This window comes from Triplophysa rosa, linkage group LG1, assembly GCF_024868665.1.
Source record: "Triplophysa rosa linkage group LG1, Trosa_1v2, whole genome shotgun sequence".
Lineage (NCBI taxonomy): Eukaryota > Metazoa > Chordata > Actinopteri > Cypriniformes > Nemacheilidae > Triplophysa > Triplophysa rosa.
In genome coordinates this window covers 724814-745461 of record NC_079890.1, presented here as the reverse complement: position 1 = coordinate 745461, position 20648 = coordinate 724814, and the positions used below count along the sequence as shown (strand labels likewise).

General features: G+C 41.9%; 2 protein-coding genes across 3 annotated transcripts; one reads left to right on the top strand and one right to left on the bottom strand.

Moving 5' to 3' along the window:
* Positions 1-1229: 1229 nt before the first annotated feature.
* On the bottom strand, positions 1230-2886 carry LOC130551827 (caspase activity and apoptosis inhibitor 1). Of its 2 annotated transcripts, none has more exons than XM_057329788.1 (6): positions 2720-2886; positions 2234-2425; positions 2078-2162; positions 1946-1979; positions 1805-1860; positions 1230-1723 (listed from the first exon to the last, which is right to left on the bottom strand). In XM_057329788.1, exons 1-6 carry the CDS (start codon positions 2831-2833, stop codon positions 1365-1367), a joined length of 840 nt encoding a protein of 279 aa, XP_057185771.1. In that variant the 5' UTR covers positions 2834-2886; the 3' UTR covers positions 1230-1364. The 2 variants fall into 2 exon arrangements, with proteins under 2 accessions (XP_057185771.1, XP_057185762.1); XM_057329779.1 differs by having other exon boundaries at positions 1946-2003; positions 2720-2885.
* A 2480-nt stretch (positions 2887-5366) lies between these two features.
* On the top strand, positions 5367-14703 carry LOC130559154 (serine/threonine-protein phosphatase PP1-beta catalytic subunit). The gene is made up of 8 exons (XM_057342071.1): positions 5367-5501; positions 11123-11254; positions 11374-11604; positions 11686-11790; positions 11880-11951; positions 12034-12185; positions 13767-13901; positions 14159-14703. The coding sequence occupies exons 1-8, from the start codon at positions 5450-5452 to the stop codon at positions 14261-14263; spliced, it is 984 nt and encodes a 327-aa protein (XP_057198054.1). The 5' UTR covers positions 5367-5449; the 3' UTR covers positions 14264-14703.
* The last annotated feature ends 5945 nt before the right edge of the window (positions 14704-20648 follow it).

The window sequence follows — 20648 nt, the reverse complement described above, 5'->3', positions numbered from 1 at the left end:
GTTTATATATTGTATTTAGTTATATTTATATATAAATACATTGTGCACATTACTCCTTGTGTCTATTGATCATTTTATTTCATATAAGATCAATCCTGACGACACATTCATAATGTGATTCTAGTGACGTACGTGGATTTGGATACGCCCTACGTGCACTTGCGCTATAAGCATATATTAAAATAGGGCCCTCGAGTATGTCTTGCCTGTTCTGTTTTCACTGCAGCCGCGTACTGGGCGAACAACGTGGCGCCGAGTGTATGATAGCCCTCAGTGTTTGTATGTGAAGCTTCTGTCTGGAGTTCATGTGCTCATCACATCATGTCAGACACAGAGAGAAAACTGAGCACATTATCGGACATACAGCAGCTGTGTCAAGTATTAGGTGTGCTGCTGTAGCAGATGCTCTTAAAGCTTCATTCGTCTTGTGTTGTGAGTGTCAGCAGTTCACTACTCGCATGTGTAGAGCTGTTGATCTTCGCTTCAACACTACAATATCACCTACTCGTCACTTTTCATTCTCTCTCAGGTTATAAACGGAGTTTTCTCTGGTTGCGCAATTTTCTGCTCCGTTCTCAAAATAACTCCGGGTTTAATAGTTTCACTTTCACTTGTGACGTAAGCTCTTCAGAACAAACCCAGTAGACCAGACACAGAGAGGAAACACAAACGGTCATGCAGATGGATGGAGAAATAAAGACAAAACTAAGAAAACAAAGTAGACCTATAATTGTAAAATATATGGAACAGAACATTCAGCATAAAATTGCTGCTTTTGGCAAACAGTGTAGAAACTGTGAGGAATTAATTATCTGGCAAAGATGTGTAGGTCTAAGAAAAAAATGATGCCATGGAACAGCGTAATGACTTTTTGTCTTCGTGATTCACGTTTCTCTGAAATATAAATTAGTTATCATTGCTCATGTTGTAATGTGCAGTTTAGATAAAGTTCTGACTTGTGTGCAAAAACAAAATAAGCAAATCATTTAAAACTTGCATCCAACATGTCTCTCTAACCAGTTCGGTATTCCCTACAACTAACTTCTGTCAGCATGACTCTTCCAGCACACATATAAGTTACATACGTCATGCATGTTTGTCTCTTGTACAGTCTGTCTACAACACCTTCCTTGTTGGCTTACGAGGAAGGAATGGGCAGATAAAAGGAAAAACGACTCATGTTTGCACGTCCTGTGTCCCCTCTAACCATCAAATAAACACTCACAAACTAAACAAAACGAGACTGTTCTTTATTTTACTATACAGTTTCAGGACATAACGCGTGCGGTTTCTTAGTCAGTGCTGGAACAAAATCAAACATCACATCACCCCCGTGGTCCCAGCATTAAACCGAGCGTTCAGTATCAAACCCGTTTCTTCATCTCGCCGGCTTTCATGAGCGCTTTAATGGCCCTCGCTCTCATCTCCAGCTCCAGCAACTCCAGCTGCTGAGCAGACGGCTGCTCCGTCCGTCCTCTGTCCGGGCCGGCCGGCGTCACATCTTTCTTGGTGACGGAGGGCGTCGGAGCCAGAATCTCACTGACGCTTCTGTCGATGTCCTGCTGAAGCTCCACCTTGGGCTCGGACGATTGGACAGGTGGGGTGGGAGGAGGAGCCTCGAGTGACGCTTCTTCAGGTTTGACGTCTTTATGACCCTCGATGTCGCTGTCGTCGATATCGGCGTTGATGCTCAGAACATCACTGTCCTCTTCTGATCCTGAACCTGAGACGCGCGTAATCAAACGCCGAGTCACATGATTTGAGAATAACGCTTGAAAATCCCTTTACCTTTTCAAATCTTTACCTTGCTTTTCTTCCGTTTCTTTCAGACAGGAGGTGGAGTCCACGATGCTGTCCTGCCTGTACGTGCACAAATAAAAAATCATTCCTATTGCACGAGATTGGCTGTGAAATATTCCTGATACACGAAAGTGTTGAAACGTACTGGCCGTCTGTCGAGTTCTTCTTCTCTTCGGGAGCTGCCGTGACAGTAAACTCTTTACCTTCACAAACAACAACATAATCCGTCGTTCAAGACAATAACAAGTCACGAACACAGCGTGCATTTCATTCTCACCTTCCAAAATCTCCAGCAGATGAATGTCAGAAAGCTGCTGTAACTGATCCCAGCACAGCTTCTTAATCTCAGTTAAAGGACACTCCTGCAGACAAGAAGGACTGTGGGTAAGCAGCGGAGTTACCATGAGATCTAGTGTGAATGTCAGAAATGCACCTTGAGCTCATCGGGCAGCATGTTTTTGAGTTTCGTCTCTCCCAGCACATGAAAGCACTGTTCCAGCATCTCTTCACGGTCCTGCATGTAAGCGCTGACGGGTTTGAAGGACTTATTCAGGTCCAGTCCACCTTCCTCCACATCACTGGGTTCCTGAAGAACCTCCTGCGCTTCCGGCTTCTCGCTCACGTCCTTTAAGAAACACAGAGAACGAATGTGTGTTTGAATGATGCGAGTGAACAACATTAAATACAAATGAACAACACAAACTCGCTGACAAACAACAGTGAGTCAGTCAATGAATGATGACGATAATGTTCAATAATAATCTCGCTTGCCACGCTACTGTTATTGATTTAAATCAGACAAACTTGATCATTTCTATTGCCAGCTTTTGTGTGTGGGGGGGGGGTGTATCTGCTCTTTAATCATAAACATAATCATGAAACTGTACGGTGACGTCACCGCGCTTAATATCGCTCTCACCTCCACGCGGGACTCAGCACTCTTCCTCATCTTCACCTCTCCATCAGCAGACGCCCGTTCTGATCTCCTCTTCTTCTTCTTTTCTTTCTCTCTTTTCTTTCCCTCCTCCTGCATCTTTCCATTCCTGCGACACTGCCGCCGTCGAGCGCCGATGACGTCACACGTCGCCTCCAATCACGGAAGCGGAGCCGCAGCGAAACCGGAAATGGTCTCGTCACAAAACTTAAAAGTACTCGGCGGAGTGAAGAAAACGTTCAATGTGTTTTCCTTAAAACATTCGAAAATTATTTAAATAAGAAGTCCTGAGGTAGAGTCCTAGATCGGATAGGTTTTTTCGTCCGACTGCTAAATGTAGTATAGCACTGCACTAACCCGACTCTAACAAAAAAAGTAATATTAACAGTAATACTTTGCATCCTTCTTTTTTTAAACTCAAATGATTATTTTAAGGTTTTCCGGTTTATCACAATTTGCATTGTTGCAAAGCAGTTTTACGTTAAATTCATATTAGCAGATTGTTCGTGCTGTTTGAAGTCTTTTGAATGCAAGAAAGCTTCTGACCCACCCTCGGCCAAAATCAAAAGACAGACGAGCAATTAAATCCATTCACTAAGACTACTGTTAATTTCTAAGGTTTTTATAGTATCAAGTTTACACCCTTTTTGCTTATCTTTTAATTTTTAAAAATAACTGTTTAATTTAGTCGAGTCTTAGGGTGATACAGAATGTCTTTTTAGTGATAATATGCAAATAACAATAAATGTCCCTGTGGATAACAGCCTGTCTGGTTTGGTGGTGAGATTAGCGCACATTGCAGTAGCATTCGTCTGGGTTAAGCGGGATTTATACATTCGCCTAGGTCCGCTATGCGAGCCTCCGCTGACTGCACGCGTACCTCCGCAAACGGACGAGGCGTTTATAGTTGACGCGCATGCCGATGTGCTATTCTTTGAAACAACAGAGGGCGACTCGGAGTAATCGATTCAACTAACCAGCACGTATTCGCGTGGAGAAGAAGTAGTTTGCTTGAACAACGCAATTTACCATGGTTTTACTTTTGTATTTATAGTATAAATCATAGTGGCCATAAATTTACTATTGTCTCACTACAGGCAGAGGCGTATTAAGACCTCATGGTGCCCCTGGGCAACAGCCCCAAAGGTGCCCCCCATCAACCCACCTACCCACACGCAAGAATCCACTCATTAAAAGATTTATATATTAAAAGATTTTATAAGAATGAAACTCAGCAATTTACAATATACTATTTTACAAGAATTACACATTAACATGACACTTTTGTAGAATAGAACACAAAAAACAACTCTTTTCATCAAGCATTTTTAACAATTAGGCCTACTGTAGTTAAGGGGCACCTGCTTTCTGTTGTAATGTTACATTTCAGGTTTTGATGTAGTGAAAAAAATCACTAACATTTTTTTAACAGGTGTAAATGTTGTGAATGCCACAAAATGGGGGTACAGGGACACACACACACATAGTTTGCATGTATGTATTCACATTAGGGGGACAATGGAACAATGTACAGATTTTCAGAACATTGGCACTTTAATTCACCAAAGTGGCATTCACCAGATTACAATGTATAGCAAGGTTATTCATAAAAATAACATGAAACGTTATTGTTACTATTTTAACTGCTATACAGCTATTCAAACGCTCTTTTTAAGCACAGTATGTGTATATTCTTCTTACTAAACGATCACATAAGTACTAAGATAAAAGTGTACTCCACTAAAAAGGACACATAAGAATTGATTGCTATAGTGATGACACCGTTCTTCACTTTCACTTTAAAACCCAGGTTTGGACCTTAAATAGTGGCCTTACCTCCACGTACTATTATTAGCATACATTATTGGCACAATAACATCTTATTTCTGACGCATGCCATGTACATATACCTTTATTAATCAGTGCTAATCACCGCATTTTAGTCGCCGCTACAACAATGCGCTCTGCATCGTTCCCGCTTCTATCTGTTTGAAGATTAAAGTGTAGGCTACACGAAAGACGACTCGCCTCATAACACTCACTTGTGATTGGCTGAATGTTAATTCACTCAAATCTATGTAACTAACCAGATAACATGGGCGGGAATGTTGGCGGAGGTGTGTCGAAAAAGTGCGGCGGACAGAACCAATTTTATCTGAAAGTGGGGGTATTCCCGCACATGGTGCCACGCCTATTTAGCGCAGATGCGTGACTTAAGTCTTAAAAATCAAGTGCTTATGTACATTTATAAAAAAATATTTTGTATCGCGGGTTTATTTGGTGCCCCTAAAGTCTTGGTGCCCCTGGGCACTCGCCCAATTGCCCATATGGTTAATCCGCCTCTGACTACAGGCACATTGGTTATATGATGTTTCTTATAAAACTATGGTAATATAAACAGAACAGTTCCCCCAAAACATGTTTCTACACTTGTATTATAGTAAAACCATAGTTACCTTTCATAAGAAGTGCTTCACATATTAAACTTTACATATGTTATTTAAAATGTATTGGATAAAGAGTCTGCATTGTTCTGCGTGGATTAATCATTGAGACGCATGTATAGACGTGCCTGCTCGGCTAGACTCGTATCCCCCTCGTTCGTTTTCGGATGCGTTGCCGCGCGCGCAGTTACAAAAAGGCCGTTACGAGGCCCGCGCGCCGAAGCACGGGCAAGTGCGCGCGCAGGCGGGCGGATTCTGCGTTCGGTCAGTCATGGCGGAGGGGGAGCTGGACGTGGATTCTCTGATCTCTAGACTGCTCGAGGGTGAGTGATTGACGGATGTTATACATCTCTAGGCGTGTCTGTGTGTTATATGAGTTTATCTATCACTTATATGGGTCATTATCACAGCGAATATGTGTGTTTGTGATTAGATGTGTGCGCGCTCGGCCTTCAGGCGCCTTCAACAATAACACACGCACATCGCGATACACACACACACACACACCTCGCTGTATAGAATAACACAATATCTCTCACGAACACACAGAGCACTCTCTCACGTACAATAAATGTTCGTTGCGTGTCTGTGTGTTGTCGTGAGTTATTGACGGGTGTGTCGTTTGTTTGTTTGTTATTGTCTTAAGTGTGTGCTATAGAGGTCTGTGTGCGTGCGTGTGTGTTCGTGTTATTATTTATTGTCTTAAGTTTGTGTTGTAGGAGTGCGTGACTTTGTGTTATAGAAAGTAATGTATGTATTTATGGTTGTGTTATTGTTTTTTGGTGTGATGTAATTGTAGTAAATAACACATTTTACTGCAATAAATGTAAAGCTGTGTGACAATGGTCGCTGTCTCGGTCACCATTTATATTTGGTGATGTGGTATCCAGTAAAATATTAAACACATCGGCACACAGTGATGTATTTCTGAGTAAAACACAATCAGAGGAGTGAGAATAAATACCATCGGATATTAAATATATAAGAAAATCAAGAGAGTGTTTCATACAATAATGTAAGTAAATGTGTATGACTGACAGTTTCAGGATTGATAAAACCATAGGAAATGCGCTCTTACTTCGTTCAAGTTCACGCTCAACATAAATCAAGTGCTAAATGCTTAAAATTAATTTCCTTTATTAAAATATGAGATGATGGGATGCATTCAAGGCGCTCTGCAACAGGTGATCTGTGCTGTGTTTCTTGCTATGGCAGTGGACTCTGGTGGAAAACAGTACACTTTAAAAGTGTGCAGAATTCAATCCAGTTTCTTAATCCGGCTTTGCGGTGTATGTGAGATTGCTAAAATAAAGACCAATTCACTTGTTTTGCCGTATGTTGATGTTTTTTGGCACTGGTTTTTGTGGCTTTACTAGCATCTGTTAAAATGAGAGGGAGCGAAGAGTGACATCATCTTGATCTATATTATATATTTATTTAATCGGTCATTCTGTGTCGAATCGAACACATTTGTGAAACCTCCCCAGCTAAAAATGTTGATTTTTATCACTTTTTTACTTACAAGATGAAGAAAGCTGTGATATTTAATGTAATCTACTGTTTTGTAGACAATTTACACTTGAGATTTGGATCCAAAATTACAGGAGATGAAATTGCCGTAATAACGTTGGCAGCATGATTATTATTTTATTCGTAATACTTCAATATTTATTTTTTATATTTTTAAATATATAAATATGTTTTTTGGGCATACAGCTGATATACATATTACACATTTAGTTTTCATTAATATTTTTTTGATGGGGCGAGTACACTGTTCTGTCCTCAGTTCAGATCCATGACTATATGTGTGATGTTTGTCATTCGCGTCACACGTTTGTCAGCATTTGTCGTCGTTTCGTGTGTACGTGTGTGTCGTTGATGTTTGCGCTGGGAATTGTCCGGAAAGCGATGCTGAACATTTCATTTGAGTCCTTATAAGGTCAAGTCCACGGCGGGGGGGGGGGAAAGGGCGCTGAAAATATCCAGGACTGTTTTTCATCAGAACACACACAGACACACACTCGGCCTCCTTAACACAAACACATTGGCTGGGATCTTTATGCTCTTATATAACATCAGGGAGAAAGGTGGAAGGAATACCTTCTGGAAGCTGTTTAAACAGTTGTGTGTGTGCACGTGGTGTATTTTAAAGAAAGAAATCACTCATAGAAGAAAATGTTATTATTTGTCCGTTGTCACGTCATTGTAGACCTGCATGAGTTTCACATGGCTCTCGCATCTATCATCGTGTTTTCTGAGTGTTTTTAATGTTCTCTTCATCTAAATCACACACATGCACATTAGTGAATAATGAAGAGAAATCAGTCAGTAAAGTTTCAGAATAAACGTGAACTTGTGTTTGAAAGCGTCTCAAGGTGTGACCTGAAGAAGCGTGAAAGTGATAACTTTTTTCACTGTTGGGTAAAAGTTTTTTTTTTGATAATGTCATTGAGATCTGTTCTGGGGTGTGTGTTTGTGTGACAGAGGTTAAATTGTGTGTTACGCCCATATATACGGTGTTGTGTGTGTCCGGCGGTGAGCTGTATGTATAAACACACGCGCGCACACACACACACACAGGTTTGTTCTTAAACAGGTTCTGTGTGTGTGACTCCGGTCCGACCTGATTCTCTACATCAGGGGTTTTCAAACTTTATGATGCCAAGGACCCCCAAATATGATGAACCTTTTGTGAGGAACCCCCTTTTCTAAAATATATATCAATCTATACCTTTTCTGTGTAAAGAAACGTTTAAAATTTGTTAGATGAATAGTAAATAGGATATTATAAAGACAACACATTGTTTCTAAACCTAAATAGTTGGCAACAATTTCACTTTGAGTCCCAAGAAAGAAACTATAGTGAGAAAAACTCACTTGAAAGATACAAATATAAACAATTCTGGAAACTATCCATAGCAAAAAAGCAGATCAACACTGTGGATTTTTATCATTTTTCTGGGGGACCCCTTGCAACCTTCTGGAGGTCCCCTGGGGGTCCCCGACTCCCCGGAGCCCAGTTTGGAAACCCCTGCTCAACATCACGAGATCTCAAAGTTTACATTGAAAGGTCCAAATCTGAATTCTCATCAACGTCAAAAAGTCCGGAATCATTTTTATTACAAAACTCATTTTAATAAGCATGCTTGTAATTTGATATAATAATTAAACTTTACATGTGCTATTTATCTTATCCGTGACTCATCAAGTCGTAGTAGCATACTTGCGTGTTCTCTCTGAACTGTGACATACACAGTACTGCATTTTTATAAAACTAAATGCCCAAAAAACACATCTCATTTACATATGTTTTGTTTCTGAAATAGTACTTTAATGTAACCTGTAGTCACTTCACCTGAATTGCTAAAATCTTGAATTATAACTGCAATACACTGTTATACAGCAGTGAATTATATTATTTTATATATCATGATGCACAAACGTCTGTCGTCTCTCAGACTCTGTCTGTCGTCTCTCAGACTCTCTCTGTCTGTCTCTCAGACTCTGTCTGTCTGTCTGTCTGTCTGTCTGTCTGTCTCTCAGACTCTCTCGGTCTGTCTCTCAGACTCTGTCTGTCTGTCTCTCAGACTCTGTCTGTCTGTCTCTCAGACTCTCTCTGTCTGTCTCTCAGACTCTGTCTGTCTGTCTCTCAGACTCTGTCTGTCTGTCTGTCTCTCAGACTCTCTCTGACTGTCTCTTAGACTCCGTCTGTCTGTCTCTCAGACTCTGTCTGTCTGTCTCTCAGACTCTGTCTGTCTGTCTCTCAGACTCTCTCTGTCTGTCTCTCAGACTCTCTCTGTCTGTCTGTCTCTCAGACTCTCTCTGTCTGTCTCTCAGACTCTGTCTGTCTGTCTGTCTCTCAGACTCTCTCTGTCTGTCTCTCAGACTCTGTCTGTCTGTCTGTCTGTCTGTCTCTCAGACTCTCTCTGTCTGTCTCTTAGACTCCGTCTGTCTGTCTCTTAGACTCTCTGTCTGTCTGTCAGAGTCTGTCTGTCTGTCTGTCTGTCTCTCAGACTCTGTCTGTCTGTCTGTCTCTCAGACTCTGTCTGTCTGTCTGTCTGTCTGTCTGTCTCTCAGACTCTGTCTGTCTGTCTGTCTGTCTCTCAGACTCTGTCTGTCTGTCTGTCTGTCTGTCTCTCAGACTCTGTCTGTCTCTCAGACTTTGTCTGTCTGTCTCTCAGACTTTGTCTGTCTGTCTCTCAGACTTTGTCTGTCTGTCTGTCTCTCAGACTTTGTCTGTCTGTCTGTCTCAGACTCCGTCTGTCTCAGACTCCGTCTGTCTCTCAGACTCCGTCTGTCTGTCTGTCTCTCAGACTCCGTCTGTCTGTCTGTCTCTCAGACTCCGTCTGTCTCTCAGACTCCGTCTGTCTGTCTGTCTCTCAGACTCCCTCTGTCTGTCTCTCAGACTCCCTCTGCCTGTCTCTCAGACTCCCTCTGCCTGTCTCTCAGACTCCCTCTGCCTGTCTCTCAGACTCCCTCTGCCTGTCTCTCAGACTCCCTCTGCCTGTCTCTCAGACTCCCTCTGCCTGTCTCTCAGACTCCCTCTGCCTGTCTCTCAGACTCCCTCTGCCTGTCTCTCAGACTCCCTCTGCCTGTCTCTCAGACTCCCTCTGCCTGTCTCTCAGACTCCCTCTGCCTGTCTCTCAGACTCCCTCTGCCTGTCTCTCAGACTCCCTCTGCCTGTCTCTCAGACTCCCTCTGCCTGTCTCTCAGACTCCCTCTGCCTGTCTCTCAGACTCCCTCTGCCTGTCTCTCAGACTCCCTCTGCCTGTCTCTCAGACTCCCTCTGCCTGTCTCTCAGACTCCCTCTGCCTGTCTCTCAGACTCCCTCTGCCTGTCTCTCAGACTCCCTCTGCCTGTCTCTCAGACTCCCTCTGCCTGTCTCTCAGACTCCCTCTGCCTGTCTCTCAGACTCCCTCTGTCTGTCTCTCAGACTCCCTCTGTCTGTCTCTCAGACTCCCTCTGTCTGTCTCTGTTCATTTGTTTCTAATATCTCAGTTATGTCTCTTTGTCAGGCCATATTTGGGTCTGCTGTAGGTCTCTGAATGAACACACACACAGAACTCCATATATGACTTGTGTGTGTTAATCTCAGTAACGCTGCTACTGCATATTAAAAAGTCATTCTTGTCTTAATAGGATGTTCACACAGATTGTGTTCTTGTAGTGCGTCTGTTATTGATATGGATTGTGTGACATCAAATAGAGCAAGACTTTGATCGGAGATGAACCTGAATGGGTTGTTGATGGTTGATTCTTCAACTTTGAAATTTGGTCCTCACAGGCGTCCCGTTAACGTCCCTGCAGTCTTCGGCAGCACCTCAGATTGCTGACTATTTAGGGGGCATTCAGTGAAAGGGTCCAGACTGCAGTTTGTTAAGGAGATTCAATGTTAGAATGTTTTTATAAAAGTTTTGTTCAAAGCCCTATTGGGATGGCATTTGGGATGGCCTTCACTTCACTTCATTTGGGCTTACGTGTTTAATAATTGTATTTTGCCTTGTCAAGCTTAAACTGTCAATATAGTTTGGGTTGTTAATATATATTCTTGGCAGGGTTGTTGGTAACAGGGTTGAGACACAGGACAGAGTAAGAAGTCTGTCTGTATTTGGCGGTGTTTGCTGACGTTTGATTCTAATCAACAACATATTGTGTTTGTGTGCGTGCATGCGCAGTTGTTAGGCAGGTTGATTTGTGTTTGAATAAACAGCTTTTACCACATCTAAATATGTCTTACAGAGTGTCAGTGTCTGCTCTCAGATGTGTAAAGGGCTGCATTCACATTACCAGCTCCAGAAAAGAGAGACCTAATGTATAAAGAACTAAACACTGCATTTGGACAGAAAACAAACAAGCACATTGAAAATAAAATACGGCTGATGTTATGTACACAAACCGATGTGTAATGTTTTCATTCATGATGATAATATTTGTGTGTCAGTGCGAGGATGCCGTCCAGGGAAGATCGTTCAGATGTCGGAGGCGGAGGTTCGAGGCCTGTGTATCAAATCCCGTGAGATTTTCCTCAGTCAGCCCATCCTTCTGGAGCTGGAGGCTCCGCTCAAAATCTGCGGTGAGTCTTACACCCGCCACATACACGCATGATCTTACACCCACCAAACAGCCCTTACCTACATCAACTACACCTGCCCCACCCCTACGCCACCCTCAATCGTGCCCCCTGTCTCTTAGGTGACATTCACGGGCAGTACACAGATCTTCTGAGGCTCTTCGAGTACGGCGGTTTTCCTCCAGAGGCAAATTACCTGTTTCTGGGCGACTACGTGGATCGAGGTAAACAGTCGCTGGAGACCATCTGCCTCCTGCTGGCATACAAGATCAAGTACCCGGAGAACTTCTTCCTGCTGCGTGGAAACCACGAATGTGCCTCCATCAACCGAATCTACGGCTTCTACGACGAGTGTGAGCACGCAAACGCCCGCCGGCTTCATAACGTTCACCCCGTCAGTACGCTAGTGTTAACGGTGTGTTTTCCCTCTTCAGGTAAACGCAGATTCAACATCAAACTGTGGAAAACCTTCACGGACTGTTTCAACTGTCTGCCCATCGCCGCTATCGTGGATGAGAAGATCTTCTGTTGCCATGGAGGCAGGTTTACGTGACATCGCTCCATCAAACGACTCGTGTTTGCAGAGACGATCTCACTCAGCGCTCTTCTTCTCTTTTTCCTTTCAAAGGTCTCTCTCCTGATCTTCAGTCGATGGAGCAGATCAGACGCATCATGAGACCGACAGATGTTCCCGACACAGGTGACATGCGTACTGCACAGTGTACACTGCATGCTGTCTAGTGTTGTCTGTATGTGACATGATCTGAATTGTGTGTTTTTAGGACTCTTATGTGACCTGCTGTGGTCAGATCCAGATAAGGACGTTCAGGGCTGGGGCGAGAATGATCGTGGGGTTTCGTTCACGTTCGGTGCGGATGTGGTGAGCAAGTTCCTGAACCGTCACGACCTGGATCTCATCTGCCGGGCGCATCAGGTAACGTCATGAAAATAAACCTTAACGTCGTCGTGTCATCAAAACTGACGATTCACTTTTATGAAGTACTGCATTACTAATGTTAACTAATAACAACTTATCTTATATGAACTTAACTTTGTTTTTTTTAATACATGTGCCCTCGTAATCTTTAATCGATCAATTCAAACCAATCTCCTCTCTGCCTGACGTGTTCAGAAGCCGTTCACAATTTAGAAAAATGCTGAATTTAACTTTTCACATGCGTTATTGAAATTGATTGAGTTTTTAAATAACCGTCATAATGTTTTGACTGTAAAAAAAGATGGACAACGTGTCTTCACTTCCATCCACTGTAGAAAAGCTGTAATTTTCCAGAAATGGCTTCTGACACCTTGCGCTGATGCCCCTTTTTATAATAGATGGTTTTAGCGGCAATGACGTAAACAAACGTTACGTGGCCCAAACTTAATTTGCGCAAAGAATCAATAATAACTGTTGGGTAGTTTCTAATTTCATTTAATACAATTAATATGCAATAGAATATTAGTCTAACTTAAATCTAATATAAATTGTTATATTATAACCAAATACAGCCGGGCAATTCCAGCGTTATGGATGTGACATAAAAACGTTACAAATATACTGAACCATCTGTTTATATTTGACTAAACCCTTGTTGACAGAGTTTAAACATCAGAAGAATATCAGGCTATGCACCAGGTTTCTATTGTAAAAAGGCAAATAAACATGCGTTATGGATGTGACCAAAAAAGGACACGGTTCTTGGGAGACGACAAACTTTGTAGGATTTCTGTGAATTTAAATTCACAAACCAGAAGTAATAATACCCAACAAATGGAGAAGAGATGACTCTTTATAGAACATAAAATAGTTACTTTATCATTTATGAAGAAATCTATGAAAAATCATGAACTAAAAATAAAACAAATGCTTTAGAAACTTGAACTCACGTGGGTATTTGAAGCACCAACTATTGACATCTGTGCTGTTAGTAGAATTTTTTCATGGTGAAGTTGACATTTTCATGGAAATGCCCAGACTTTGGGCCAGGCGAACGAACACTTGGACACGCGTCTGCGTGATGAGCAAACTAGAACAGAAAAACATCTTTAACAAAAATGATTGGAAGTGTAATTTGATGTTTTAGTTTGTTTATAGGGGAAGGAGGGGTTTATGACCTTTACTGCAGTCAGACACCAGGGGGCGACAGAAGTACACACCTGATGATGACGCATCAGACTCTCTGACCAGTTTCACCAATAAAATAATCATTTTAATGCAAACTATCAATACATGTTTTATTAAATGACATTAGATGCACTAAAAGGAAACATTAGGGGGAAATTCTTTGCATTTTATTCAAAACATTACCAGCAAACACAAAAGAAGTGTGTAACAAACAGGTTATGCCTTATGTAGTCCGTACTGTAATTCATTTTTGAGAAACATTTTTAAGCGTAACAAACCTGCATATTTTCACTTCTTACGTTCAGTTTGAGTTGCTATTAGGAGTTTTATTGAAGTTTCTCTCTCTCTCTCTCTCCTCTGCTGACACCCGTGTGGTGTTTTGTTTGGCAGGTGGTCGAGGACGGTTATGAGTTCTTTGCGAAGCGGCAGCTGGTGACTTTGTTCTCGGCACCGAACTACTGCGGCGAGTTTGACAACGCGGGGGGGATGATGAGCGTCGATGAGACCCTCATGTGCTCCTTCCAGGTCAAACGCACACAAGACGGCACTTTGATTCTTAAGGCTGGATTACACTACAAGACTTTTGCCCAGATTTTCAGTCTGCAGACAGTCTGCAGATTTTATTGTGTAGTGTGTTTAAAAAAGTCTGCAAGTGTGTGATGTCTAGTTTTTTTATCTGTTCAGATTTTATAAAGTCGTGTAGTGTGTTCCAGCCTTTACAGGCATTTGTAGATCTAGTTTATGAGCTCTTTTGTTCACACTCTTTGTTCTTGCGTTCTCAGATTCTGAAGCCGTCAGAAAAGAAGGCCAAGTACCAGTACGGAGGGATGAACTCAGGCCGTCCCGTGACTCCGCCCCGGACGGCCACGCCCCCTAAAAAGCGATGAATGAAAGACGGGATGATGAATCGGCCATGAAGACTCGCTGCAGTTTCTCTTGACAAAAATACAAACAATGTAGTTAAAACACAAATATTATTTTCCTTTTGATTTGATTTCACACTCTTCTGTTCTGTCTTTAGTGTGGCTTTACGACTGCTTTTCATGTCAGTACTGTCACCATTTCCAAAGTATTTGAGATGAACGGAGGACAAACGCACACACACACACACACACACGCGCGCGCGCGCGCATATCACAGCGTTTCATTTGACTTTGTGTTGTTTTGTTTGCTCTCATTGTTGTCTGCTTATAACCCACAGAAGGATTGACGTTGACTAGTTCTTTTCTAGTTAATCATTTCGTTCCTCCACACACTGTTGATATAAAACGTGGAGAAATAAACAATAACATCTGGATTTTCAGTAAATAAAGTATAACAAACCCTTTCTGCTGTGACGGTGGTGGTTTTTATGAAGATTTTTTTCGTTCGTAGCTTTCGCATGTTACATGAGTTTTGATGAAAAGAGTTGCACAGAGATCTGAAATTCTGTGGTTTTAAACACGTGTGTGACCCTGGACAACAAAACCACTGTCCTTTTTTTCTAATTGAGCCTTTTACATCCTCTGAGAGCTGAAATAAAACTCTGGAATTAGAGGGTGTAAAAAAATCCAAAAGTTGTCCAAATCAAGTCCGTAGCATAGCATACTGTAATAAAAAATACAATAATAAAGTTTTGATATATTTACGATAGGAGTAGGACATTTACAAGATATTCTCATGGAACATGATCTTCACTTAATAACACTTAATAACATTTTGACCCATACAATGCATTTTTGGCTATAACTAAAAATGTTCCCATGCTACCCAAGACTGGTTTTGTTCTCCAGGGTCACATTTATTTTTTATATTTATTTGTTATATTATGTCACGGACCACCAGAGGGTGCTACGTATTGAGAGAACCGCACTATCATGTTTATTTCTCAGCGAGTCATTTTGAAAAGAAAAAGGATATTTATTGGATATTGTTTTCAACTGTACCATCAGACACATTGTGATCATTTCCACCAGACGTGGAACTGTGCACTCTTAAGAAACGCTGGGGTGGGTAACACATGAACACAATCAACCGTTGGCTTATAAATCAACTTAAGGTGGGTTGTTGTTACTCAACCATAGATTGACACTGTGTGCGTGTGTGGGAAGGGTAAACCCTACGGTATGGGGACAAAATGTCCCCACAAAGATGGCAATATCCAAAACCCTTGTCCTTGTGGGGACATTTTTTGGTCCCCATGAGGAAACAAGCTTATAAATCATACAGAATGAACTTTTGTGAAAATGTAAAAGAGCAGACAGTTGTGTGTGATTGTTAGGGTTAGGGGGAGGGAATATGAGATACAGTTTGTACAGTATAAAAACCATTGTGTCTATGGAATGTCCCCATAAAACATGGAAACCCAACATGTGTGTGCGCCAGTGACACGTCTGAACTTAAAATGAACTGTGATTCCAGAACACACACACGCATGTAGAAGGCTTGTATGTGTGTGTCCACACCTTCATGACGTAATGCCGTGAGCTCAACGGTGTTTATTTCACACAGCGGCCTGCAGAGGGCATCGGTGTCACAGATCACCCTCACACAGGTCAAAGGTCACAAACAAGGAGTCAGTTTGAGCCTGTGAGGTCACTCTTACCTGAGCTACACAAACCCAGACCGCCGTTCGATGCACGTCAATAACTATCGAATAAAAATAAACATCAGAGTATGTGACCTGCTTTTCTCTTCATCCCTGATGGGTCACTCGATTCCATTGATTTAAACACAACACCGTTTCTTACCGAAGGACTGGAGTGTTTTCACTGTCAGGACAGGTCACAGAAACGATCATAATGTAATACAGTCATCTAGTCATTTACTGACCGGGTTTTAGAACAGTGCAGATGATCTCAAACGTTTCAACTTTACACAAGTTCTATCCAGTAATATATTCTGCAGTTTGGCACAAACCATTTTTTTTCATCATCAAACATTGAGAAATGTGTCATTGTTTGGCAGGCCCAGATTAAGAATACAGAGGCCCCTGAGCACAAGTGTCTTATGGGAACCCCCATACACACACGTGTGCACAATTAAGTTTTAAATTAGCCCATAGGGCACTACGTGGAGGAAACACCTTACACACTATTAGAATGATTCGTCCAAACTTTATTTAACAAGCACCTCGCGACTCACGTTCTTATGTAAGCGTGTCATGTGTAAAGGTCTTTGCACATACAGTCCGAAATTTTCCTATGCGTTTTTTCGTATTTGTCACTCGTTTGTACGGTTTCTCTGAATTGTCAAAACGCCACTCAAAATGCTTGCTACGGATGTGAAAAACGCAGAAAATCGATCCCAGTCCGAATTTTTTTATGACGGACGAAAAATATCGGAGGCAGTGTGTAAATGTGACTGACACAACGTGAGGTCGTATTTATTTTTTAACATGCGCAATTTTCGCATGCAAATTTCAGACTCAATGTGCAATGGGCTTTACAGTAAACGGCATTAACGAGTTTTAAATGTCTATAGCCTAGCCTATATATTACGACATCATCATATTTGTGTGTATGTAAACATTTTGCAATGTATGCAAAAGCACTGTGGATTATCTAATAATGAAGGCTAAATATTGGTAAAGTTAGGCCGGATTCACATTTCGCGTCTTTTCCGCGCGCATATTCGTTACTTTAAATGTAGACGCGCGGCATCCGCGCTGAAAATTGGGGGCGACGCATGCGGTGCAACGCGCTCTTTTTTTTCAGGAGCATCGGCGCCGCATCGAGATTTTCAGAAAGCAACTTTTCAGAAGGTGCAAGCGCACCGCAGGTCATGTGACAAGAACCAACCAGCCAACATAGACAAGCTCAATGAAGATGGAGACACAGATGATCACAGCATAACTAAATCTAGTAGCAGAGTTATTGCAAGGTATTTTCAGTGCATATAGGGGGTGATGCGGTTGTGATGCGCACATTTTTTGCAGGCGCGTCAGCGCCGCATCGAGATGGAAATAGTTCAACTTTTCTGTGTGCGCGCTTTTCCTGCCAGTAATAAAGAGCGTGGAACGCGATTGTTCGCGTTTGGTGTGAACCCAGCATAAGGTTTATCCAAGAAGTCGCTCGATTTGTCACTATGCGCTTCTTCTAAACAAAAGCCCCTAGAGGGCTCGTGAAAGTGACTAAATCAAGAGACAGACTTCCTAATGCTGGGTTCACCACAAACGCGACCAATCGCGTTACTCACGGGAAATGTTCGTTATTTTCACGTGAGTGACGTGATCCGACAAATATTTTCAACGCGTGTCAATGACGTCGCCTGATTCGCGTCATTCATGAGGTTTTATGAACTAAGTTCGGGAGGAGAAGGAGCAGATCATTAACTCGGCTGCTCCGCTATCAGCAATCACAGCACCTGACCTATCAGTTCAAGAGAGAGAGCCTCTATAAATAGTCAAGACGTCTTATCTTCACTCTCTCTTCAGTCTCAAGAATCCCACCACCACCCCGGCTCCTCACCTGGAGCCCCTCGTCTCCAGCAGGACACAAAAAGGGGGGGGGGGGTGTTCCGGGTTCAGGCTAATGCCGGATTCGGAGCCCTCACCCCGACAAGAACGAACGAGCTCGGAGCCCTCTTCCCGACAGCACGCCAAATAGGCTTACTCTCAAACCTACACCATTATCTGCATAAGCGAACTCGTGAAACACTGTTCGCGTCTATACGCGTCTTTACTCTGACTTTGTATGTAATTTACATTTACAAAGAAACACTGTTTGTGTGTGCACCTCCATGTGCGCGCGGCAGAATGAATATAGCAGAAACACTGTTATGTGAAATGTTCTTCCCCTTGCTTGGGCCCGAAGCGCGCATGAGCCCCTGGGCCTGGGCCTATAATGCCCATTGGATAATCCGGCCCTGTTGTTTGGTTTTTGTAGCTCATTTCATTGCTTGTTTTGTCTGTTTTTTATCATTTGAAGTCTTGCGGTCTCTTTGTGGGCCTCTGGTTGACAAACACTACAACAGTATAATTGTAAATAGAATTCAGTTGAATGTAAAAAAAGTTCAAGATTGTTATGTTTTGAGAAAATAATTACATTGATATTGATATTGTAAGGAACTGTGCTGTTTTTTACCATGGGTGACTAGAATATCACACGTGGCTCGGCTTCAGTGAGAAATCTGACTGACTTTCTGAATCAACTCCATTCGAACGTCTGTCAACACCAGAGGAAAAATCACTTTATCTGACTGCTGTAAGCACACGCACGCACGCGCGCACGCAGACCAGTTGAACCACATTACCACATTACATATCCAATTACTGTCTGTCTCTGCAAACCATTAGTGTGTTTATGCACAAAGAATAACATGATCATATGATCATAAACACACACACAGTTTTTCCTGAACACAGACTCACACATCCGCAGACCCGCCTGAGGCGTCTAGAGACTCTCAGCCAGCAGGGGCGCTGCAGCGAGCCGTTTGGTAACGCGTCTTCTTCGACAGTCACTTTCCCTTTCAGTTCAACGACTGTCACTCACAACAACCATTTCTAGAGAATCCTTCCGAGTTAAAGTGGTTTAAAACGGAACACTTTGTTCCATAGTTAAAGTTGAAGCTGAAGATATTTGGGATATTTTTGTGAAGAGAGACAAATGATGTTGTGAGTGAATAGAACACCTTTACTTTCATGCGTTTTATTTAAGTGTGCTGTAACTAGACTTCTTTGAAACTAAAAATACAGCGTGGAAAAAACAGCCATGTACTGTATATTATGCTATTATTAACGACTACTTTGAGGGCATACATTTATTTGTATTTACATGACCAGTGTTGGGTAAGTTACTCTGAAAAAGTAATGAATTACTAGTTACTAATTACATGTTCAATAGTGTAATTAGATTACTGTCTCCAAAAAGTATTTAATTGCTTATTACTAATTACTTTCTATATCCTACATCAACCTTAATAAGTTCAGTGATTCAAGGATAGACATGAAACGACTCTTACATCATTCAAATAAATAATATGAAACTACATAAAGTAGAATTATTAACCAACCAAAGTATTACAAATGTGAGAATTATACAGTGAAGCACAGATTTTAAAGTTAGACTTTGAATGTTGATGTCAATTCCACTATTGCACACACATATATATACACACAGTATTTAGTTTAATTACATCAGAAGTAACTGAAATTAAATTACAGAAAAAATAAGAGTAATCCCTTACTTTACGTATTCAAGGGAAAAGTAATTAAATTACAACAGTAACTCATTACTTAGTAACTAGTTACACCCAACACTGATCATGACTATCGATGACTTTACGTTACTTAAGAAAATTAAAATAGCTTACTTTCTTTTTGATAAGTTCCAGTCATTTGTTCCTCATAGATGACATGATTTTCTTAAGAGCACACTGATTCATGTCATGTGTTAATATAACATTTTCTGCAGTCGCTGTTTCTCTTTGTGTTGTGTGGATGTTGCAGACAGGAATGTGCGGTTGTGTGGCCTGCAGACAGATGTAAGTCAAGCGGTGAGTGTTGAGACGAGAGCTGAGCTCTGTGAGGTCAAAGGTCAATGATGACTCGCTCAGCCTTTCGGTAAATGATTAACACGCACGACACATTCTGTCTGCGACTCGGTCACAGCGTCCAGACGTGTTTAAACATGTGCGAGTGTTGAGAAATCCACACGCTAATATCACTCACTCACACTCTCTCTCTCTCTCTCTATATTGTCTCAATGCCTCACAGTATTGAAGACGGAGCTCCTGATTTTGTGGTTGGCGGTGTTTTGAAAGGTTTGAAAGGTTTGACTGTGAATGCTCAGTCTCTCTCTGTGTGTGTGTGTTTTAGAGACGTTTATACGCACACAAACACAGTGTAAACCCAGAACAGCACTGGTCGGTGTGTGTGTGTGTGTGTGTGTGTGTGTGTGTAGTGTGCGTTTGTTTAGTCATGTTGGGTTGGTGTGTGACATGAGACTCGTGTTGTGTGTTCTGAGCTCAGTTTATAACATCACATATTCCATTATTTCTTACGTCTGAATGAAGACAACGTGCTGCTCCAGAGGAAAGTGTTCTCGCTCAGATGTTGATCATATAGTGCACTAGATAGGGAGCGGTTTCAGACACAGCTATTGTTGACATCTTCGCAGCTGTCAGTAAATGTGACTGTGTGTGTGTGTGTGTGTGTGTGTGTGTGTGTGTGTGTGTGCGTGCAGTTCGTGTGCTGCACCCATATGAATAATAAATCAACATGAACTTTAGTTTGAGAGGTAGACATCTTTATCTGTATGTTCAAAATGTTGTTACAGAAATAAAGCAACC